General features: G+C 37.4%; 2 protein-coding genes across 4 annotated transcripts; both read right to left on the reverse strand.

Annotated features, from left to right (window-relative positions):
- Positions 1–1,981: 1,981 nt before the first annotated feature.
- On the reverse strand, positions 1,982–12,378 carry LOC149839427 (protein FLX-like 1). Its single transcript, XM_090002545.1, has 4 exons — positions 11,735–12,378; positions 2,643–2,815; positions 2,457–2,536; positions 1,982–2,371 (listed from the first exon to the last, which is right to left on the reverse strand). The coding sequence occupies exons 1-4, from the start codon at positions 12,337–12,339 to the stop codon at positions 2,285–2,287; spliced, it is 945 nt and encodes a 314-aa protein (XP_089858671.1). The 5' UTR covers positions 12,340–12,378; the 3' UTR covers positions 1,982–2,284.
- A 1,783-nt stretch (positions 12,379–14,161) lies between these two features.
- LOC149839428 (ABC transporter B family member 1-like) lies at positions 14,162–16,690 on the reverse strand. Of its 3 annotated transcripts, none has more exons than XM_090004125.1 (3): positions 16,077–16,690; positions 15,781–15,844; positions 14,162–14,415 (listed from the first exon to the last, which is right to left on the reverse strand). In XM_090004125.1, exons 1-3 carry the CDS (start codon positions 16,254–16,256, stop codon positions 14,384–14,386), a joined length of 276 nt encoding a protein of 91 aa, XP_089860251.1. In that variant the 5' UTR covers positions 16,257–16,690; the 3' UTR covers positions 14,162–14,383. The 3 variants fall into 3 exon arrangements, 2 of the variants coding, with proteins under 2 accessions (XP_089860251.1, XP_089860252.1); XM_090004126.1 differs by having other exon boundaries at positions 15,781–15,795; positions 16,077–16,595; XR_016431482.1 differs by lacking the exon at positions 15,781–15,844 and having other exon boundaries at positions 16,077–16,595.
- Positions 16,691–17,073: the final 383 nt, after the last annotated feature.

Raw genomic sequence — 17,073 nt, forward strand, 5'->3', positions numbered from 1 at the left:
AACCAAAAAAATACTAAAAAAATAATAAAAAACAAAAAAGATCACGACATTGATTGATTCACTAAGGTTTTAATTATGTAAAACAAGATAGAACCAAAAACCTTTTGCCAACTTTCAAAAACTCTTTCTCATGTAAAATTTTCCATAAGAGGTTCTATAAAAAAGTATACTCACAAGTATAAAGATGTTCATAATCCTTCAGCCACTTCTTAGAAAAAACTATATACAAATTTAATGATCAAGGATAAACAATGCACTAAATACAATTTTTTTTAGTATAAAGCTCATGACCGCATCAGATAAATAACCATATAAAAATGAAGGGATGCCAAATTAAGGAAACAAAGTGAGAGATAAAGACTTCCTTTGTACTATCGCTTGAATGAAGATACCCCACATGAAAATAAATTAAATAAATAAAAACAGAATAGGTGCAAAGATAACTTAAAAACCATACAATTCTTTTACAAAATAACTGATTCATGTCAATGTTTTAAAAATACCTAATTCATGCCAAATTTTTTAAAAAACAACTAATTTAGTCGTTAAAGATGTGTTTACCGAAATATCTCACCGTTGATGAAGTGCCACCGTGCGACGGAGAGCAAGCAATAGTGCCAAAGAATTTTGCCAAAAAATAGTCATAAAAAATCTTTAAAAATTTTTGCTGGGGAAAACACGTTGAGAAAAAAGGGTTCAACACCATAAAAGCTTAGTTTATGTGAAAAACCCTCAAATGTGAACTATCACTTTTGAAGAAAGGAAGTATCACATTTAATGCTTGTACAAAGATTCACAAAAAACATGAGAAGATTCACATTAAAGTCTTGAGAAAATTTGTGAATCTCATGTTAAATGTGCGAATATTTGAAAAGTCTACAAATGAGGTCATAAGATCCACATATACAAAAGATTTTCATGCATTATCTTGCAAATGTCATGAGGACATCAACAAATGAGTGAGGACATTCGCAAGAGGTGACTGTGAATGTCAACACACATTTATGAACCTCTTGAAGAGATTTAGTTAAAGGAAGTTCGCAAGTTTTTCTTGCGAAAGTCATACTATATTTGTAAAGGTCATACTGTATTTGCGTAAGTCGAATCATAGTGTAAATATCGAGAACATTTACAAGTGATTGCAAATGTCAACATACATTTGCAGAGTTCCTTGAAGAGTATTTACTTAAGAAAGGTTCGTAGGGTATATTCACGAAAATCCTACTATATTTGCAAATGTCCTATTATATTTGTAAAGGTTCGAATAATCTCTTTTGTTTTGAAAGATTGCGAATGTCTTACAACATACCTATATATCACATGAACCTCAACAAGTTCACAAGAGTGAAAGAACAAAAATGTCCTAAAAAAAATTAAGAATCGATGATTTTCGATATGCAAAAGATTTTGTCAAATTGGTAAGCATTTCGAGAATCACATCATTTTGGAAAGACAGTATAGTCATTTTCTGTTTAATCATTGCATTTAGATACCAGCATAAAACTGCAAATGCAGGCCATCCGATAGTAGTTATGGGGGACATGCATCGGATCAGCCAAATTTGGCATTTGACATGTTCATACCAAAGCAATCATTTCATTGGCAAGACGATGCCTTTCTTGCACATCCCAAGCCAGAAATGAAAGAAAAAAGGAAAAAAGGTTTATAATACATACAGGTTATGTTGGAATATTTTTTTACTGAAATAAACGCTCAATCTAAGCCCTAGTCAGCTGCAATTATACAAGGCAAATCACTAGCATTTGTTATTGGACAGACAAAAAGACAGTAAACCCATCAGGCCCCATTACAAGGTAATATTGCAAAGTTTCATCATGTTTTCATGTCAAAATATTTGAGAGAATTTCAATTAGGAGGCAATTGAGTTCAGCCAATTGTATGATAGATTGCTACATACAAGGCAATTGTTGCACCCTCACATTGCATCCTAGTGGAGGTTAATTTTCTCACAATATGTGCGGATAAATACTACCATTTGTATGCACCTAATGGCTCTCTGTGGTCATCACAGCGGAGAAATTGACATGAACAATACAATATGGAACAAGGCAAACCCTGGGCTTCCATGTATAAAAACAAGAGCAATAAAAGAAAAACCCAAGAGATGCTAAGATGATCGAATCGAAAAATATAGCAAGCTCTATTCTCATCAATACAAAAGCATATAGGACGGGAATTTTACTTTTCCAGCCATCAAGAGTTGGATTCAGGCTGTTTCTATGGTAAAAGTGATTCCAAGCGCTAAACAGGGTCCACAAATGCTCTACTGACGAACATGAGGTAGCTGCACGTCATATGCTCCCCTTGAACCACCTCCACTTCCATACTGAGGAATGCTCTCAACACCACCCTGAACATAAAATACCACGCCAAGATACTTACAATCTGAAAAATGGTCTTTTCCTAAAAACAAAGTGCATTTAAGGATTACATACTTGGTGCATTGCATAACCATCAGTGTAAGTGCTTCCCCCATATCTCATATCAGGTGCATAGTTTCCACCATATCCAGGTCCTAGAAACCACAATCTGGTGTCAGACGGTTCACACACATGCACACATACAATGATACAAATATATGCCAAAAACCAATATGAGAAGTCACAATGCCTCACTATTACCTGGATTTGCAGCAGCAGCAGCTGCTGCTGCTGCCATTGCCCTTTTTCCAGCATTAGCAAGTTCAGCGCGGAGCTTCTCAACTTCTCGAGCCATGGATATCATATTCTTCTCCATTTCTTGACTTTGCTGGAGATTCTCAGCACGTACCTTTTTCTCATATTCAACAGCAGCTCTGCACACAAAAACGTGAGGTGTGATATCGACATTGACACGAGTATTTCAGTTCGGAGGTTTAAGTCAACAATAGATTGAAGCACATTTTTTCAACGGAAAAAGGGTAAACACCGGAGCACATAGTTTCATGTTCGCAGAACAGCAGCAATATAAATATGTTGAGCGGTACAATAGCTAAAACAAATAACAGATGAAGTTCCACTTTATAGGAACATTGGTTGTGCAAATTGTAAAGCATGTGAATACAGCCTGGGACCAAAGTTTAAATTCAACTGGCTGCATTCTTCTTTTTCACTCATCAAGAGATCAAAGGTGACACGAGATAGTCCAAAGTAAATACTAAGTATAGAATGGAACTGCTGCAACTGTGCTGTATTTCGTTTTGTAACATGCTTGTAGGCATACCTATTAAGCTTTTGTTTCTTCAACTACATAAATAGGGTTGCCAAGAAATAGTTGGCAGTTACCATCTTAATTCCAAGTAGTCTGTCTGCCCAGTGCTCACGATGCTATAAAGCTGCTTTCAAAGAACACTAATTCTTCACAAATGGAGGAGGAACTAAGATTGAAAATTAAGCTGCAGTTTGATCTGCAACCATATGTAAAGGTGTATCAAAGTTTCCTCCCTAAAATGTTCTTTTTTGTTAAATCCTAAAACTACCTCTGATTTTGACATGGCAGCATGATCGGTGCAGGTTTCGTTCTTCAATTGCATGCTGTGCCTCATATATATGAATTTATGGACAGAAGGAAGCATATATTTAAGGAAAACAACAAATAAAGCAACAAGGATCTCAGCCAATGTCACAAATTTAAGCATTGGGATTTTCTCCGCAAGGAAAAGTTTCAGGATAATTAAAAATCAGAACAATCTTGCATAGATATCTTGCATATATTAAAAAACTTTTAAGAAAGAACACAAAAGTATAAGGAACACAATTATAAAAAAAATAAAAAATGGTCAATATTCTTGCTATTTTAAAATAGGCACTATTTTGAGAATATCACAAAATTTTGGGATTATATCGGTTCTTGAATAATATCACAAAACAAAAATCCAAGCACTTTTTTTAGCAAAAGGAAAAATATCCCAAACAGCTAGGGATATCAATGGATTATATTTTACCTGATATCCGACCAAATCCAATTCCGATTAGTAGGATTTGGTATGCCAAAACGATATCCAATTATAATTGGATGCGGATATGGTTTTGATTATTTGCTACCGAATCCAACAAATATCTAGATTCGATGGATATCTGAATCTGATTACATGTAAAAAACCTCCGATATGGTATGAGCTTTTCACCAACTGAAGCCAACATCAGATTAATCGAATCTGGTATTGGCTACATCTGATCTGAATGCCAACCGTTTACAACCCTACAATCAACCCAACTTTTCAACTACGAAGGGGTCATTTTTGTAATCGAAAGCTCTGATTATTTATACTGTTAAAAAGTAAAGAGAAGTAAAAAAAATTGTCATGCAAGCACTGACATGGACCTCATACAGAGAGAAAGAGAAAGTAAAAAAAATTGTCTATTTTCAAGGTTACTTATTAATAGGTTTCCAACAAAAGTATCACATGTTTTAACTATAATTAGGAACTGCAGTAACCATCTACATCTTATTGTTTCTTAAACAGATACCGATCTCAACATGCACAATTATTACTATCGATATGCAAGATATCCATTACTCACTGTGCCATTCTCATAATCGACCAGTTGCCCACCAAAATGTTCAGTTTCCATTATCTCCCAAAATAAGAAAACATAGGCTTCTTTAAAAGATGCAAGCATTTTTACATGTTAATTTTGTTGGTACAAAGAGGTGTCCCACAATAATTTCACCACAAATAGGCCAAAAACTGCACATAGGGAAAGCCACCTTGACCCGCACAACTAACCCCAATGGTTTTGGCTTGCCATATCCATGAATTGGTACACACTGGTGAACCTATAAACCCAATTCAGATAAAAGGACATAAAAACACACCCATAATTTCCCGACTGCCCTTGTGATTGAAAACCAGCCAAGCTAGCTAGCCCAATGGTTTTGGCTTGCCATGTCCTTGAATTGGTAGTGTACTCAAGTCAAAGAAAAAAAAACACATAAAAACACACATGTAATTGCCTGACTACCCTTGTTGTGCTGGAAAACCAGCCTAGTTAGCTAGCTAGCAAGTTTGTGTGTGTGTGTGTGTGTGTGTGTGTGTGTGTGTGTGTGTGTGTGTGTGTGTGTGTGACCCTCAGTCATATATCAGCAAGGCAAATTTCTTGATATTATACACTTATAAATATTGGAAAAACCTCTGAATATCTTGGAATTTTAAGCAAAAACAGGAAACAGATATAAGATACTTAGAAGATAAGTAAAGGACCTTACATTTGAGAGAAAAAAGACATGCTAAGTAACCTAAATATGAAAAAATCAGTTGATCTTTCTTCGCCTTTCCTGCCCTTTTTCTGTCCTTCCTTTCTAGCCTTGCTCTCACAAATCACAATCTCCAAGTGAAGATCATCACAAGTCCTAGTCCCAAAATGACCATTTTAAGGTATTTCTTCCTTAAGTACCCCTTAGAAACAAGTGAAAGATAAATCTGAATGTTTTAAAATTCCCAAAATAGCCCTTTTGAGAACTTGGAGTTTATGATGGTTCTCCATGTCTATTGCATAAAAGTCTTCTACAAATCTTAGCATTTGTAATGGTTTTAGAGTATATGATTTATCTTTTTAAATAGGAATACATTTTTTAAGTTTTAAAAATACACTTTTCCAAATCTTTCAATCCAAAAAGAATCCCAGAAACACCTCAGGTTTTTGAAAAATCAACCATTTCATTCAGCCTTTGAAGTCAACTAGATCAAACTGGCTTTATCTTTGGCATCATTTCCACTTAGATTTTATCATGATATTTATCTAATTTTTGGTCCATAATAAGGTTTTTAAAAACTCAAATATGAAAAATGACAGCATATTTTTTCAAGATATTTTTGCAAATATGCTGTGAGATTATCACATAACATCCCTAAGTTTTCCTTGTGCGTCTGAGCCCCATAGCAGAAACAAATAATGCACTAAACTATTAGCAGGGGCAGAAATTGCAGAAGTTAGGAAATTGCAACATTCCAAATGGGAACTAAGCAATCTACAGGTATACCATGAAGTTACAAAGGTTGTACTGGTGAACCATCCTCATAAAGTAAAATAGGCACACAGAGAGAGCAATAGACCAAACCAAACTAAAAAAAAATTGGTCCCGCCATAGTCAGCCATACATAAGATCAAACAAAATTTATCAGATAGATTCATAAGTCAGGCATTTTTCACACACCAAGTGAAACTAGTGCCCTATGTCACACGGACTCGGCTAAGGAGGTGCCGCACCCGAGTCGACACGCCCCGACACGGGTGCGGACTCGGGTGCGGCTTCGGACTCGGCCCGGACTCGGTCAATGCTGAGTCGGACTCGGTCAACGAGTCCAGGCCGAGTCCGTCCACATTTTGGACTCGGTCAACTTTGACCGAGTCCAAAAATGTCCCTAAAAAACTAATTTTTTATATTTTTTTATTTAAAAATATATATATAAAAAAGGCACTGTGACTGTGCAGTCTTTGCAGTGGTGCACAGTGCACAGTCTGTGACTGTGCATAGTGCACAGTATGTGACTGTGCACAGTCTTTGCAGTGTGCACAGTGCACAGTCTGTGACTGTGCACAGTGCTGTGCCTGTGCACAGTCACAGTCACAGTCACAGTCTGTGCACAGACACCTGTGGCATTTTAAAAATAAAATAAAATTATATATATATATATATATATATTTTTTTTTTTTTTTTTTTGCCGAGTCCCCGTGTCCAAAAATTTTAAAATTGTGCCGCACCCGTGTCGCACCCGCACCCGCACCCATGTGACATAGCTAGTGCCTTCTTGGTTATGACCAGCTAAAGATAAAGTCCCACTAAAGATTGTTTCCGGAGGGTACGACCTCCTTAGGGAATTTTAAGGTTTTCAGCAGGCTGATCTTGGGCTGCCATTACAATTTTGTTTTGGTGATATTTTGCCTTTTAAGTCCTTTTTTTTCATTTTCTAAAAATAGGATTGCAACATTTTTAAAATATCAATGATATCTATGATTGATATCTAGGTTGTTCTATCAGCCTAAGTGAGCTTCAAATTTAACCATGATTTGTAATCCATAAATGACAGTTACAAATTGGCAACCATCTATGGGAGCAACCATAAATTATGTTTATGGGTGAGTCACCATCGATGGTGTTTGAATTTTAGAATTGAAGATTGAATCTGATTGAAGATCCTAAATAAATCATGGATGAAAAACCAAGGGTTTGTGTGTGTGTGTGTGTGTGAAAATGAATTTAAAGCAACAGACATTCATACAATTTCAATCACTTCTAATGTTTCATTGCCTTTATCAAGGTTGTCAGGAAGGGAAACATATGCAAAACAAAAGTGGAAAAAGAAGTCCTTCTAGGCTCGTGAAACAGGAAGTAGGAAACAAATCGAGAAGTAAATTGGAAAATAAATCAACAAACACTTCAAGAATGGTTTTTTAGTTTAAACACAAACTTTTAAAAGGTGAGTAATTAATGGTATATATTAACCTATGATACTTTTCCTTAACTTGTCTTAACTTCATATATTATTGTAGGAAATTCTCACCTGATGGAAGGATTGAGGGTTTGAAAGTTTGGGACTTTAAAGTTCAGAAAAAGGATTTTAGCTTTTTACACAGGAAAAATTTAATTTACTCAAACTGCATAACTACACACTCTTATCTAATGTATTTAATAAATTAATCCTTGATAACCTTTTTGTTTAGGATAGAGAAACTTAGCCTAAGTGAAGCCAGCTAGTGAAACAATATTTTGGTTACCAATCTTCCAAGTGTATAGGCTTAGTGCAGGTTAGATAAAAATAAAGAATCATGCCCTTTTCTGAATTTGAAACTTGAAACAACTAACTGTTTGGAGGTAATTATTTGTTTTGGTGAATTAGTAAAAACGGCCATGAGCTTAAAATTTCCAAATAGGATTTGAAAGTTAAAAAATAATCACTCCCTCCCTCACTCTGCACATTGGCACCCCATGTTTCTCTCTCCCCGCTTCTCTCTATGTTATGAACCCAAACAACATTAGTTCAAGATTACCACAAAATTATGCATTTATAATTCTTAAAATTTAATAAAAAATCATGAATTTAAATGTTGAACTTACAAGCTAGACTTACCCATACACAAATACCAGCCAGCCATGTATGTGTTCAACACTAACACTAATAATTTTGGACACCTTGGGCACATATGCTTGGCCCCAAATGAGAATTGTTCACTCCCGATTGTGAGAGAACAATTCTCGTTGCCCCATTTCTCACATGCAAGAAAATGGGAAAATGAGATTTGAAATCTCCTTAGGGGGGCCATTTTACTCACTTCTCATGTGATTCAAAATCCCATTGTCCACCCTGCGATTTTGAATCACATGAGAAGGAATCACATGTGATCTATGCAGTCAAAAGCACTAGGTGGTGCCTAGTCAGTGGACCCTTAAAAAGACTAGTCGGAGACTAGGCGGGACTAGGTGGACTAGTCGGTACCTTAATTAAAGAAATATAAAAAATATAAAAATATACAAATGAACTGCTAAAATTAGTAACAAACATGTATGCAACATAAAATCAATCAACAATAAGCAATAGACCAAAAAAAACATGTTGAACATCATAAAAGCTGCCCAAATATTAAAAACAATTGAATAAGCAAAGAAAATAACTATCAACAAATGCCAAATAATTTAAAAATAATCTAAATTCTTAAAATAAAGTGCTAAAACTAATAGCAAACATGTATCCAACATAAAATTAATCAACAACAAATGCACGAAGCATAAGATATTGCTATCATCAAGCATAGTAAATATGTTATATTACAAAACCAGACCAAATATTAGTAAGACTAACAGCAGAGATGTATCCAACATAAAATTAATCAACAAATGCACAAAGTACAAAATACCACTATTGTGAAGCATAGTAAACCTGTTATATTACAAAACCTGCCCAAAAATTAAGAAGAATTGAATAAACAAGCAAACAATTATCAATATCAACAAAAGCTATGCAATTTAAACATAATCTGAATTCTAAAAATAAAGTTAATCAACGAATGTTTAAGTACAGGATATCGCTATCATCAAGCATAGTAAACCTATTATATTACAAAATCAGCCCAAATAATAAGAACAATTGAATAAACAAAGAAAACAATTATCAATATCAACAAAAATTATATAATTTAAACGTAATATCAAGTCTTAAAGATAAATAACATCCACATCGTTGATGCTCTATCAATAAATCTAAAATAAAAGACAACCAATTAACCTTCAAATAAATTCATTCAATGTTACATCCACACACATAACAATTCAATGTCACTTCTACATAAACAAACACATAACAAATTAATTAAAGAAGAAGAGGCGGAGGAAGGGGGGAGAGAAGAAGAAGAAGCAGAGGAAGGGGGAGAGAGAAAGAGAGAGAGAGAGAGAGAGAGAGAGAGAGAAGAAGAAGAAGAAGAAGAGGAAGGGGGAGAGAGACAAAGACATAGAGAGAGAAGAAGAAGAAGAAGCGGAGGAAGAAGAAGAAGAAGAAGAAGAAGAAGAGGCGGAGGTGGCGAGCGAGGGTGCAAGTGAACGAGTCGAGCCTGAGAGAGAGAGAGAGAGAGAGAGAGAGAGAACGCCCCCCCCCATAACGTAAAATGAAAAAAAATTGTAACTGCTCTCGCGCCTAGGCGAGGGCAGGTTAAGCACTGACTAGGCGCCTAGTCAGGAAAATCGGTACCCCTATTGAGGTAAACTAGGAATCATACCGATTCCTTTTTTCGACTAGCCTGACTAGGTGCCTAGTCAGCGCCTTTGACTACATAGCATGTGGTTTCCAATGACATGGGATGCAAGAAAAAATGACCTTCAAGTCCACTAAGTGTTCAATCACTTATAAACTTAGTTTTAGGTTTATTTTTCCAGATTTCAACCTGTTTCTTGTGACATTTTGTTGAAAATCATAATCATACTAATGATTTTCATATTGAAACCATATCTTCACGTTATCTAATCATAAACAAAATAACTATAGAATAAACACTAGTATGTTTCTTTACTTTTAGTCTCACAAATCTGATGACTAGCCCGACAACCATTCTCTTTGCAATTCAACGTTCAAGCATGTCTTACTCGTGTATGTGTGTGCACACATCATGTGTGTGTAACTATGTTGCATTTTATTTTTTAAGCCACAACATGTTCATGCTCCATGCTCTTGTCTAGAAGCAACACGCTTATATGCATCTAGGTAACAAAGAATTAAACTCACCCTTAATATCTATTACATAGGTACTGGAATCACAAGGTTTTCTCCTTTAGATTGGCATTGGATATCATTTTACAGGTATGGATGTATAAAAAACTTCTATTCTTAACATATTTATTTATTGCTCAAAAGTTTCCCGTAGTTAACTTATGTTGTTAGACTTAGGTGAAGTTTCCTAGACTTCTAATATATGTATAAATTATAAATTATAAATTACTGCACAATTGTTTTTATTTCAATGTATAGTGTCTAAAATAAGCTGGTTAAGATGTTTCTTTTTTAATATTGTGCACTTCTTTTGAATGAATATTTGTCTCGTATTCTTTTAAATTTTTAATTGAGTGATCTAGAGATATTATCATAGAATGATAAAATTCTTGAGATTGACCTTCATTTCTTCAAAGTTTTCTTTTGATCTCCATTAATTTATCAGTATTTCTCGCTTCCTAGATGATTCTCCATACCACTTCCTACTCACTTCCTGCTTCTCGTATCCTTTAATGATTTGAACTGATTTCTTCCCGATTCTGCTTCTCATTTTTTATTTCCATTCTGGCAACTTGGTCTATTCACTAACCTTTTACTGCTAGGTGATTTAGGCACTCACGTTGAAACAAGCAATGTTTTAGCCTTCTTGATCTATTTAGTAATTGACACCCTTTCTTGTCTTTTGGTTGAGTATATAGCCAAAATATGGCCAGCCTATGATGATACTTGGCTACCAATCTCCCAGCAACCAAAGATTGTTGTAACCTAGCATCCACTACACCAGGTTCTTCATCACAGTGACAAACTGCTGTTTTTGTTAAAAATAACGAGCTACCATCCAATGAGGTTACTAATCGTCTCAATACAAGTTGAGTCATTACGAAAACAGAATACTTGAATCTTCAACAAATTGCATTATTAGCTTGACAAAAACATGTCCAAGTCTTCAGTGATCTCCCGATTTTTCTAATTCTTCTCTCTCGTCCGCTGCCAACGCTTTTGTACAGGTTGGTATGACACATTTCTTTGTGAACAAGCCAAAACCACCTTATCTAGAATCTCTTGAGATTTATTCGTTAATTTGCAGTTTTAACCCTATGTTGGTAATTATTTTACACCTTAAATTAGACTATATCTGTTGACATGAGCCATGTTACTTCTCATAAGCAAAATAAGAATATTCAATACTCAATACTTTCGATTGGATGATCGTTAACTAACCATTTCAATGCCTGAGAATAGCACAAATTATTGCAACGGCCAATTGATGGTAACCAACCACATTCTCAAGAAAACTTGGAAATTGTCTGTTCCGATGCACTTGATTATCCAGAAAAGTGGATGAAATAGGAAAAAAACTCTGCTTTTACACGCGATGCCAGTCTATTCCAAAATTTCGAGAAAAACAAGTCCATCAAAATATCCATCAAAGAGAAGAAGAAGAAGATGATGATGATGATGATGATGATGACAATGATGCGGAAACGAGAAAAAGAGAAAAGGCGAGAAATTGAGTTCGCCAGAACGCCTGCTTACCTCCCACGCTGCAACTCCTGGTGCATGGTCTCGATCTCCGCCTTGATCGCCCCCAACTGCTGCGTATCCGCCCTCGCCCTGGCGAGGTCCTGTACGAGGCGCTCGGCCTGGGTGTCAAGCTCCTGCCGCGAGGCACGGAGCTTCTGGATGTCGGAGCGCACCTGCTGGAGCTCGGCGCGGAGGGGGTCGAGGGAGTGGAGCTCGGCCTCCATGGCGATGGTCTTCTCGAAGAGCTCGCGGGAGCGTGCCTCTCCCTCAGCGCGGGCGGCCGCAGTGACGCGGGAGACGCGGTGGAGCTCCTGCTGGGCGGCGGAGAGCTCCTGCTTGAGGGAGACGTGGGTGGCAGCGAGGCGCTGGTTGTCAAGCAGGATGGCCTGAATGTCTCGGTGTTGGGCGGAGAGGCGCTCCTCGACGAGGGAAGCGGCGGGGCGGAGGGGGAGAGGGCGGAAGGCGATGGGGACCTCCTCAACGAGGATGGGGACGGCGGGCCTAGCGGTCAGAGGGACGTTCTCCACGAGGATGGGGGCGCCGGGCATGGCCGCTAGAGGGATCTCTCGGCCCTTGAAACCCAGCAGCGACGGCGGAACTCTGTTTCGTCCCGCCATGGGAGCAGCGGCAGAACCTGCACAGAAGAGAGAGAGAGAGAGAGAGAGAGGTGTAGTGGAGACGACTGTTCCAGTCTAATGTTTGTTAATAATCAATTTTCCTTCTTTTGGAAGATGATTCGCTGGTGAGTTTTAAGAAAAAGCCAAGGAAATCTCGTTCTGCCACCTCTAAGTAGTGATAATGTTTTCCACATTCTTTCCTTGGTTTGCTGTGGCGTAGGGCCAGTAGTTTTTTTTTTTAGATTTATTAAAATCATGAGTTCTAACACTTGGTTGTGTTGGCCCAGCCTCCCAAATGTGTAAAACTCCAAGGCCTCCTTCGCCCTCAAGGCCTATGTTGGTGTTGACTTGCATAGGGAGGTGTTGTCCACAGGGTACATCTGACAGCCAAGATCCAACCCAACTCCGCCAAAAAGGAGATGAACCACTCATGGCTCAGGTCATGGTTGGCTGGTGAAGAGTTCATTCAATCTAGCAAAATAAGCTCAGCATTTCAAACATCAACGGCTCGGCTCGTTAATTAGTAATAAATATATCTTATATGTATTTTATATCATAAAGTGTAGAGTTTCAAAGTGTTTGGTTTTGAAGCAATAAGTTTAAAGTTCTTTCTAATTTAAAACAATGTATTTATTTTGTAACGAGTCAGTCCTTGCTTGGCTGAGTAGGTTTCGAGTCTAAATTATACTAAATTTTAACTTTGAAAAAAAAAACATTTTTGTTTGTTTCAAGTATGCTGGCTCAATTTCAACTTGTTTAGATCGGGCCCACCTTGAGATCGAGCACAGCTCAGCTCACCACAAGAATGACCCAAGTTTGAAAACCCTCTTTCTGGTTTGTTCAGTTCAAGTGCACTTGTCAAACACCAGTATATATCTTTGTCTCAATTGTTCATTTTGTATGCTCGAGATGCTGTTCATTTAGGGTATGTTTGATGGCTTGTCTAGGGTTGGACGAAATGAACAAAAAGAACGGAACAGAACATTGGTTCTGTTCGTTCTGTAACAACTGTTCCAAGTCCAATGTTTGTTTAGACTGTACTCAGATGTTATGTTTCAAATGTCTATTGTTTGATGACAATGTGTGGACAACTTGGACAGTCATGGATAATGGGTCAAATTACTTCATTTTGGATCTTATGACCCAATCCCTCCACCATTTTACATGTTTTAAGAAGTTTATTATAGTTTTTTGCCCAAATATGAATCCAATTACAAAATTATGTCTAAAATCATGAATTTTTTCCCTTCTGAACAGTCATGAAAAATGAAGGTTGCTTTGAAGAAGCAAGTGGTAACAACTTTGATTTTCAAATATAGCATTACAAAGGAGCAGCATGGTAACAACTTTGATTTTCAAATATAGCATTTACAAATTCAAAAGGCACATACACACGTTCCCAAAATATACATTTCGGCATCATTGATTAGTACAGTGGATGGTATCCAAAGAATCAACGTAATTGAAACATGATGCAAAATTACACTTGTGACAACATTCGGTAAAAAGCCATTGGGCAAGAGGCCGTTTGGTTGAACCCAGCCTTCATTGTTGCCCATGCAACTTCCTGTAACTAACCCGTGTTGTATACTTGTCCCTCCCTCTAATGAGAGAGCACCGTCAAAGTCCCCCAGAGAGCTATGAAAAATATACACCATAATGAAGTAAAAAATGACTCAACCATAAGATTTCACCCTGTAAGAGCCTTTGTCAATAATTTCAGGTAATGTTCAACAACTATTGAGTCCATCAATCATATTACTCATATGTACACAGTTCGCATCACAACCATCATTAACATATAGCGTACAAGAATCCATCAGAATGAACGCTACAAGAATGCATAAATTACAGACCAAAATCATCAATCCAAATCAGTCACAATAGCCCCCCTCCCAACATGCATTAACTAAGCCAAATACATACTGCAACATGAAACAAGGTGAAATCCACTTTTCCCTTCAAGCTCAACTCCAGAAAACGAATTACAGACACCAAAAGAAGTTACAAATTTCCCAGAATTTCGCTCCTCCCAGAACTCAAATCAGTAAATCCCTGCAACCTCAAACACACAAGCTGAAAGAAACCAGAAATCATCAATATAACAACTTGTTGTGTTAGTAGCATCCTAAGCAGGTGCAATGGAAACTTGATCAGTAGCACCTTGTGACATTGTAACATAAGGAACCAGAAATCATCAATATAACAACTTGCATCAAGCTGAAAGAAAAACACAATCAACATGAAACAAAAGAAAAGCAAACAACAAAGTGCATGAAAGCAGAGAAGAAGAGGTGCATAGCAACAAAAAACAATGAAATATATGGATCTTAATCCCAATCCTCTAGCAAAGCCACTCTTATATCCAAGCCTTTGAACTACTTTCTGTGCAGAAGAACAGGACTGTAACGTAATATGTGGCTCCTAATCCCAATCCTCTAGCAAAAGATCAATGACTGTGATAGGCATAGGCCAATTATTGATCTTTTCTTTTTTTTTAAGGATCCTGCACAACAATATCATGCACAAGTAGGGCTGAGAAACAAGCTAAGCTGCTCATTGCCCAACTCATGTTTGGCTTGTAAAGTACTTATTCAAATTCATAAAATAACCTCAGCATGAAAGCTGAACATGAACATCAGGTGTTCGGCTCAACTCAGTTCATATAATTAACCTCTTTAAATGGTAATATATATTAGATATATTTTACATATGCTGTAAAACAAATGATCAAAGTATTTGGTTTTGCAAGCTATAGGTTTAAAAATAAAATTTTATTGCTTCCATCTCTCAAACAACATATTTGTTTGAAACCCCATTAATTCTAGCTCTGAAACAATTGTAAACAAGCTAGCTCGAGCTCAGCTTGTTTAGCTCTATGGAACTCGATTGTAACAAACAACAACCACTGTTGAGCTCCAATGTGCTTGTGGATTAAAAAAAATAATCTAACCTCCTTCATTTTTTATTTTTGATAGGCATGTTGGGGGATTATCTGTGTGGGATTTAAACCCAAGACTCTTCGGTTATGATACTAAGACCTAGCCATACAGCTATCTAATTTGACCCCTAGTCTCTTTCATTTTTGCCTATGAACCTACTGGTTATTTTGCTTGATCGAATTGGCCGAAGTTGTAATTTGGTTGCAACCAGGGACTCAACAGAGTTAACTCACAAGCTCGATGCATCAGTCAGGTCAACTTGGAATAACTCAGCTTTCTCTTGCACACACACAGTTCCGCACATTGTCTCTCAATTGATTTTAGATTACCTGTCTCGCTCACAGGCCATTCTAATTCCTAGAGTACAACACAAGGAAGCCTTTATATACAAGAAAACCAAAAAAGAAGAAAGACAAGCTAAAAAATAGGGCACCCTTTAACAATAATTCCAAGAGCAGTAGGACATGAAGCCAATGCAAAGCAAAGTATAGCAGCATACCCATGAATGCAGTCCCTGCACCAAGCGCAGCCGACAACACATAGTTATAGCGCTGCCACCACCTCTTCCGGTACCGGAAAACAAAGAAATTGAATACGGTGCCAGTGATCAACAAACTAGCAATGTTGGTCGGCGATGCGGGTGGCATGCCAGCAAATCCGTAACTTATAACAGGAATGTCAGGGATCCATTTCTTCTATGGGAATAACTACTTTCAGATAGAGAATTTCATTCTTCAAAACAAACAAAAACAGAAGGGAACTTGTCTCTTTATTGTTTATTGATTTTGTGTGTACCTGCTCAGCAATGTTTCCTGCTCCAAACAGAGAATCTTGGCTCTTGGTGGAAAGCTTGGCGAGCGTAATTGTGTGAATAGCGCCGATGATGGCAATCAAAGGGACTACCGCAAGAGTCACAAACGCGAGCTGCCATACCGTCGTAAACCCGATAACGAACCTGGAGACGACGATCGCCATATGAATGAAATTTCCCAATTGTAAAGCAAAAAACAGAGCACCATAGATTCAAAAACTTCAAGTTGCAATCTTCTTTTCCACTGTTTCTTTTCTCATTACACCATCAAAAAAGTGATAAAAGGGCACTGCAGACTATATGAACAGATGGACGACCATGAATTCCTTCAACTCTCTCCCTTTGTGAACCAGAAAGGAAAGAACTCTATCGCAATCGAGAGAGAGAGTTTGCTCCCTCTGTGCAAAACCCTAACCCTAATTTCCCAATGGAGAGAGACAGAGAGAAAGAGGGAGAAGATTCGCAGGAAAATGAAGGGAACGACGAAAAAGGGAGGGACGGGAAAAACAGAAAAACAAATCCTCGCTACCCCCTCCGTCGACCGTCTAGCACCCTCCTTCTCCTCCTCTAACTACTGTCCTTGCCTCCCCCTCTGCCGGCCATCGCTGCGTACTCGAAAATTTTGTGCGAGAGAGGCACGCCCGTCGAGAAATTTTTGTTCTCCTCGTCCCTGTAACTTTTGTAACAGGGGAGGGTAGAACAAAAAGATCATAGGTAGAACAAAAGGATCATAGGTATAAAGATCATAGCCCAGTCCTGCCTCCCGAAATAGTTAATTTTTTTTAAAAGCCCAGTCCTAGCCCAACCCTGATTCCATATGAAATAGATTTTTATCCATTTTTTTAGCCCAGTCCAGTCCTAGCACTGCAATTGTTAATAATTGTAGCCATTTTTTATTTTATCTCAATTTTTTTTTTGGGGCGCTACCCCGAACCCCCGACTATCACACCAAATTATTTTTTTTTGCTACACCCCTGTTTG

Source organism: Nuphar pumila, chromosome 4, assembly GCF_984573655.1.
Source record: "Nuphar pumila chromosome 4, dmNupPumi1.hap1.1, whole genome shotgun sequence".
NCBI classification, from domain to species: Eukaryota; Viridiplantae; Streptophyta; class Magnoliopsida; order Nymphaeales; family Nymphaeaceae; genus Nuphar; species Nuphar pumila.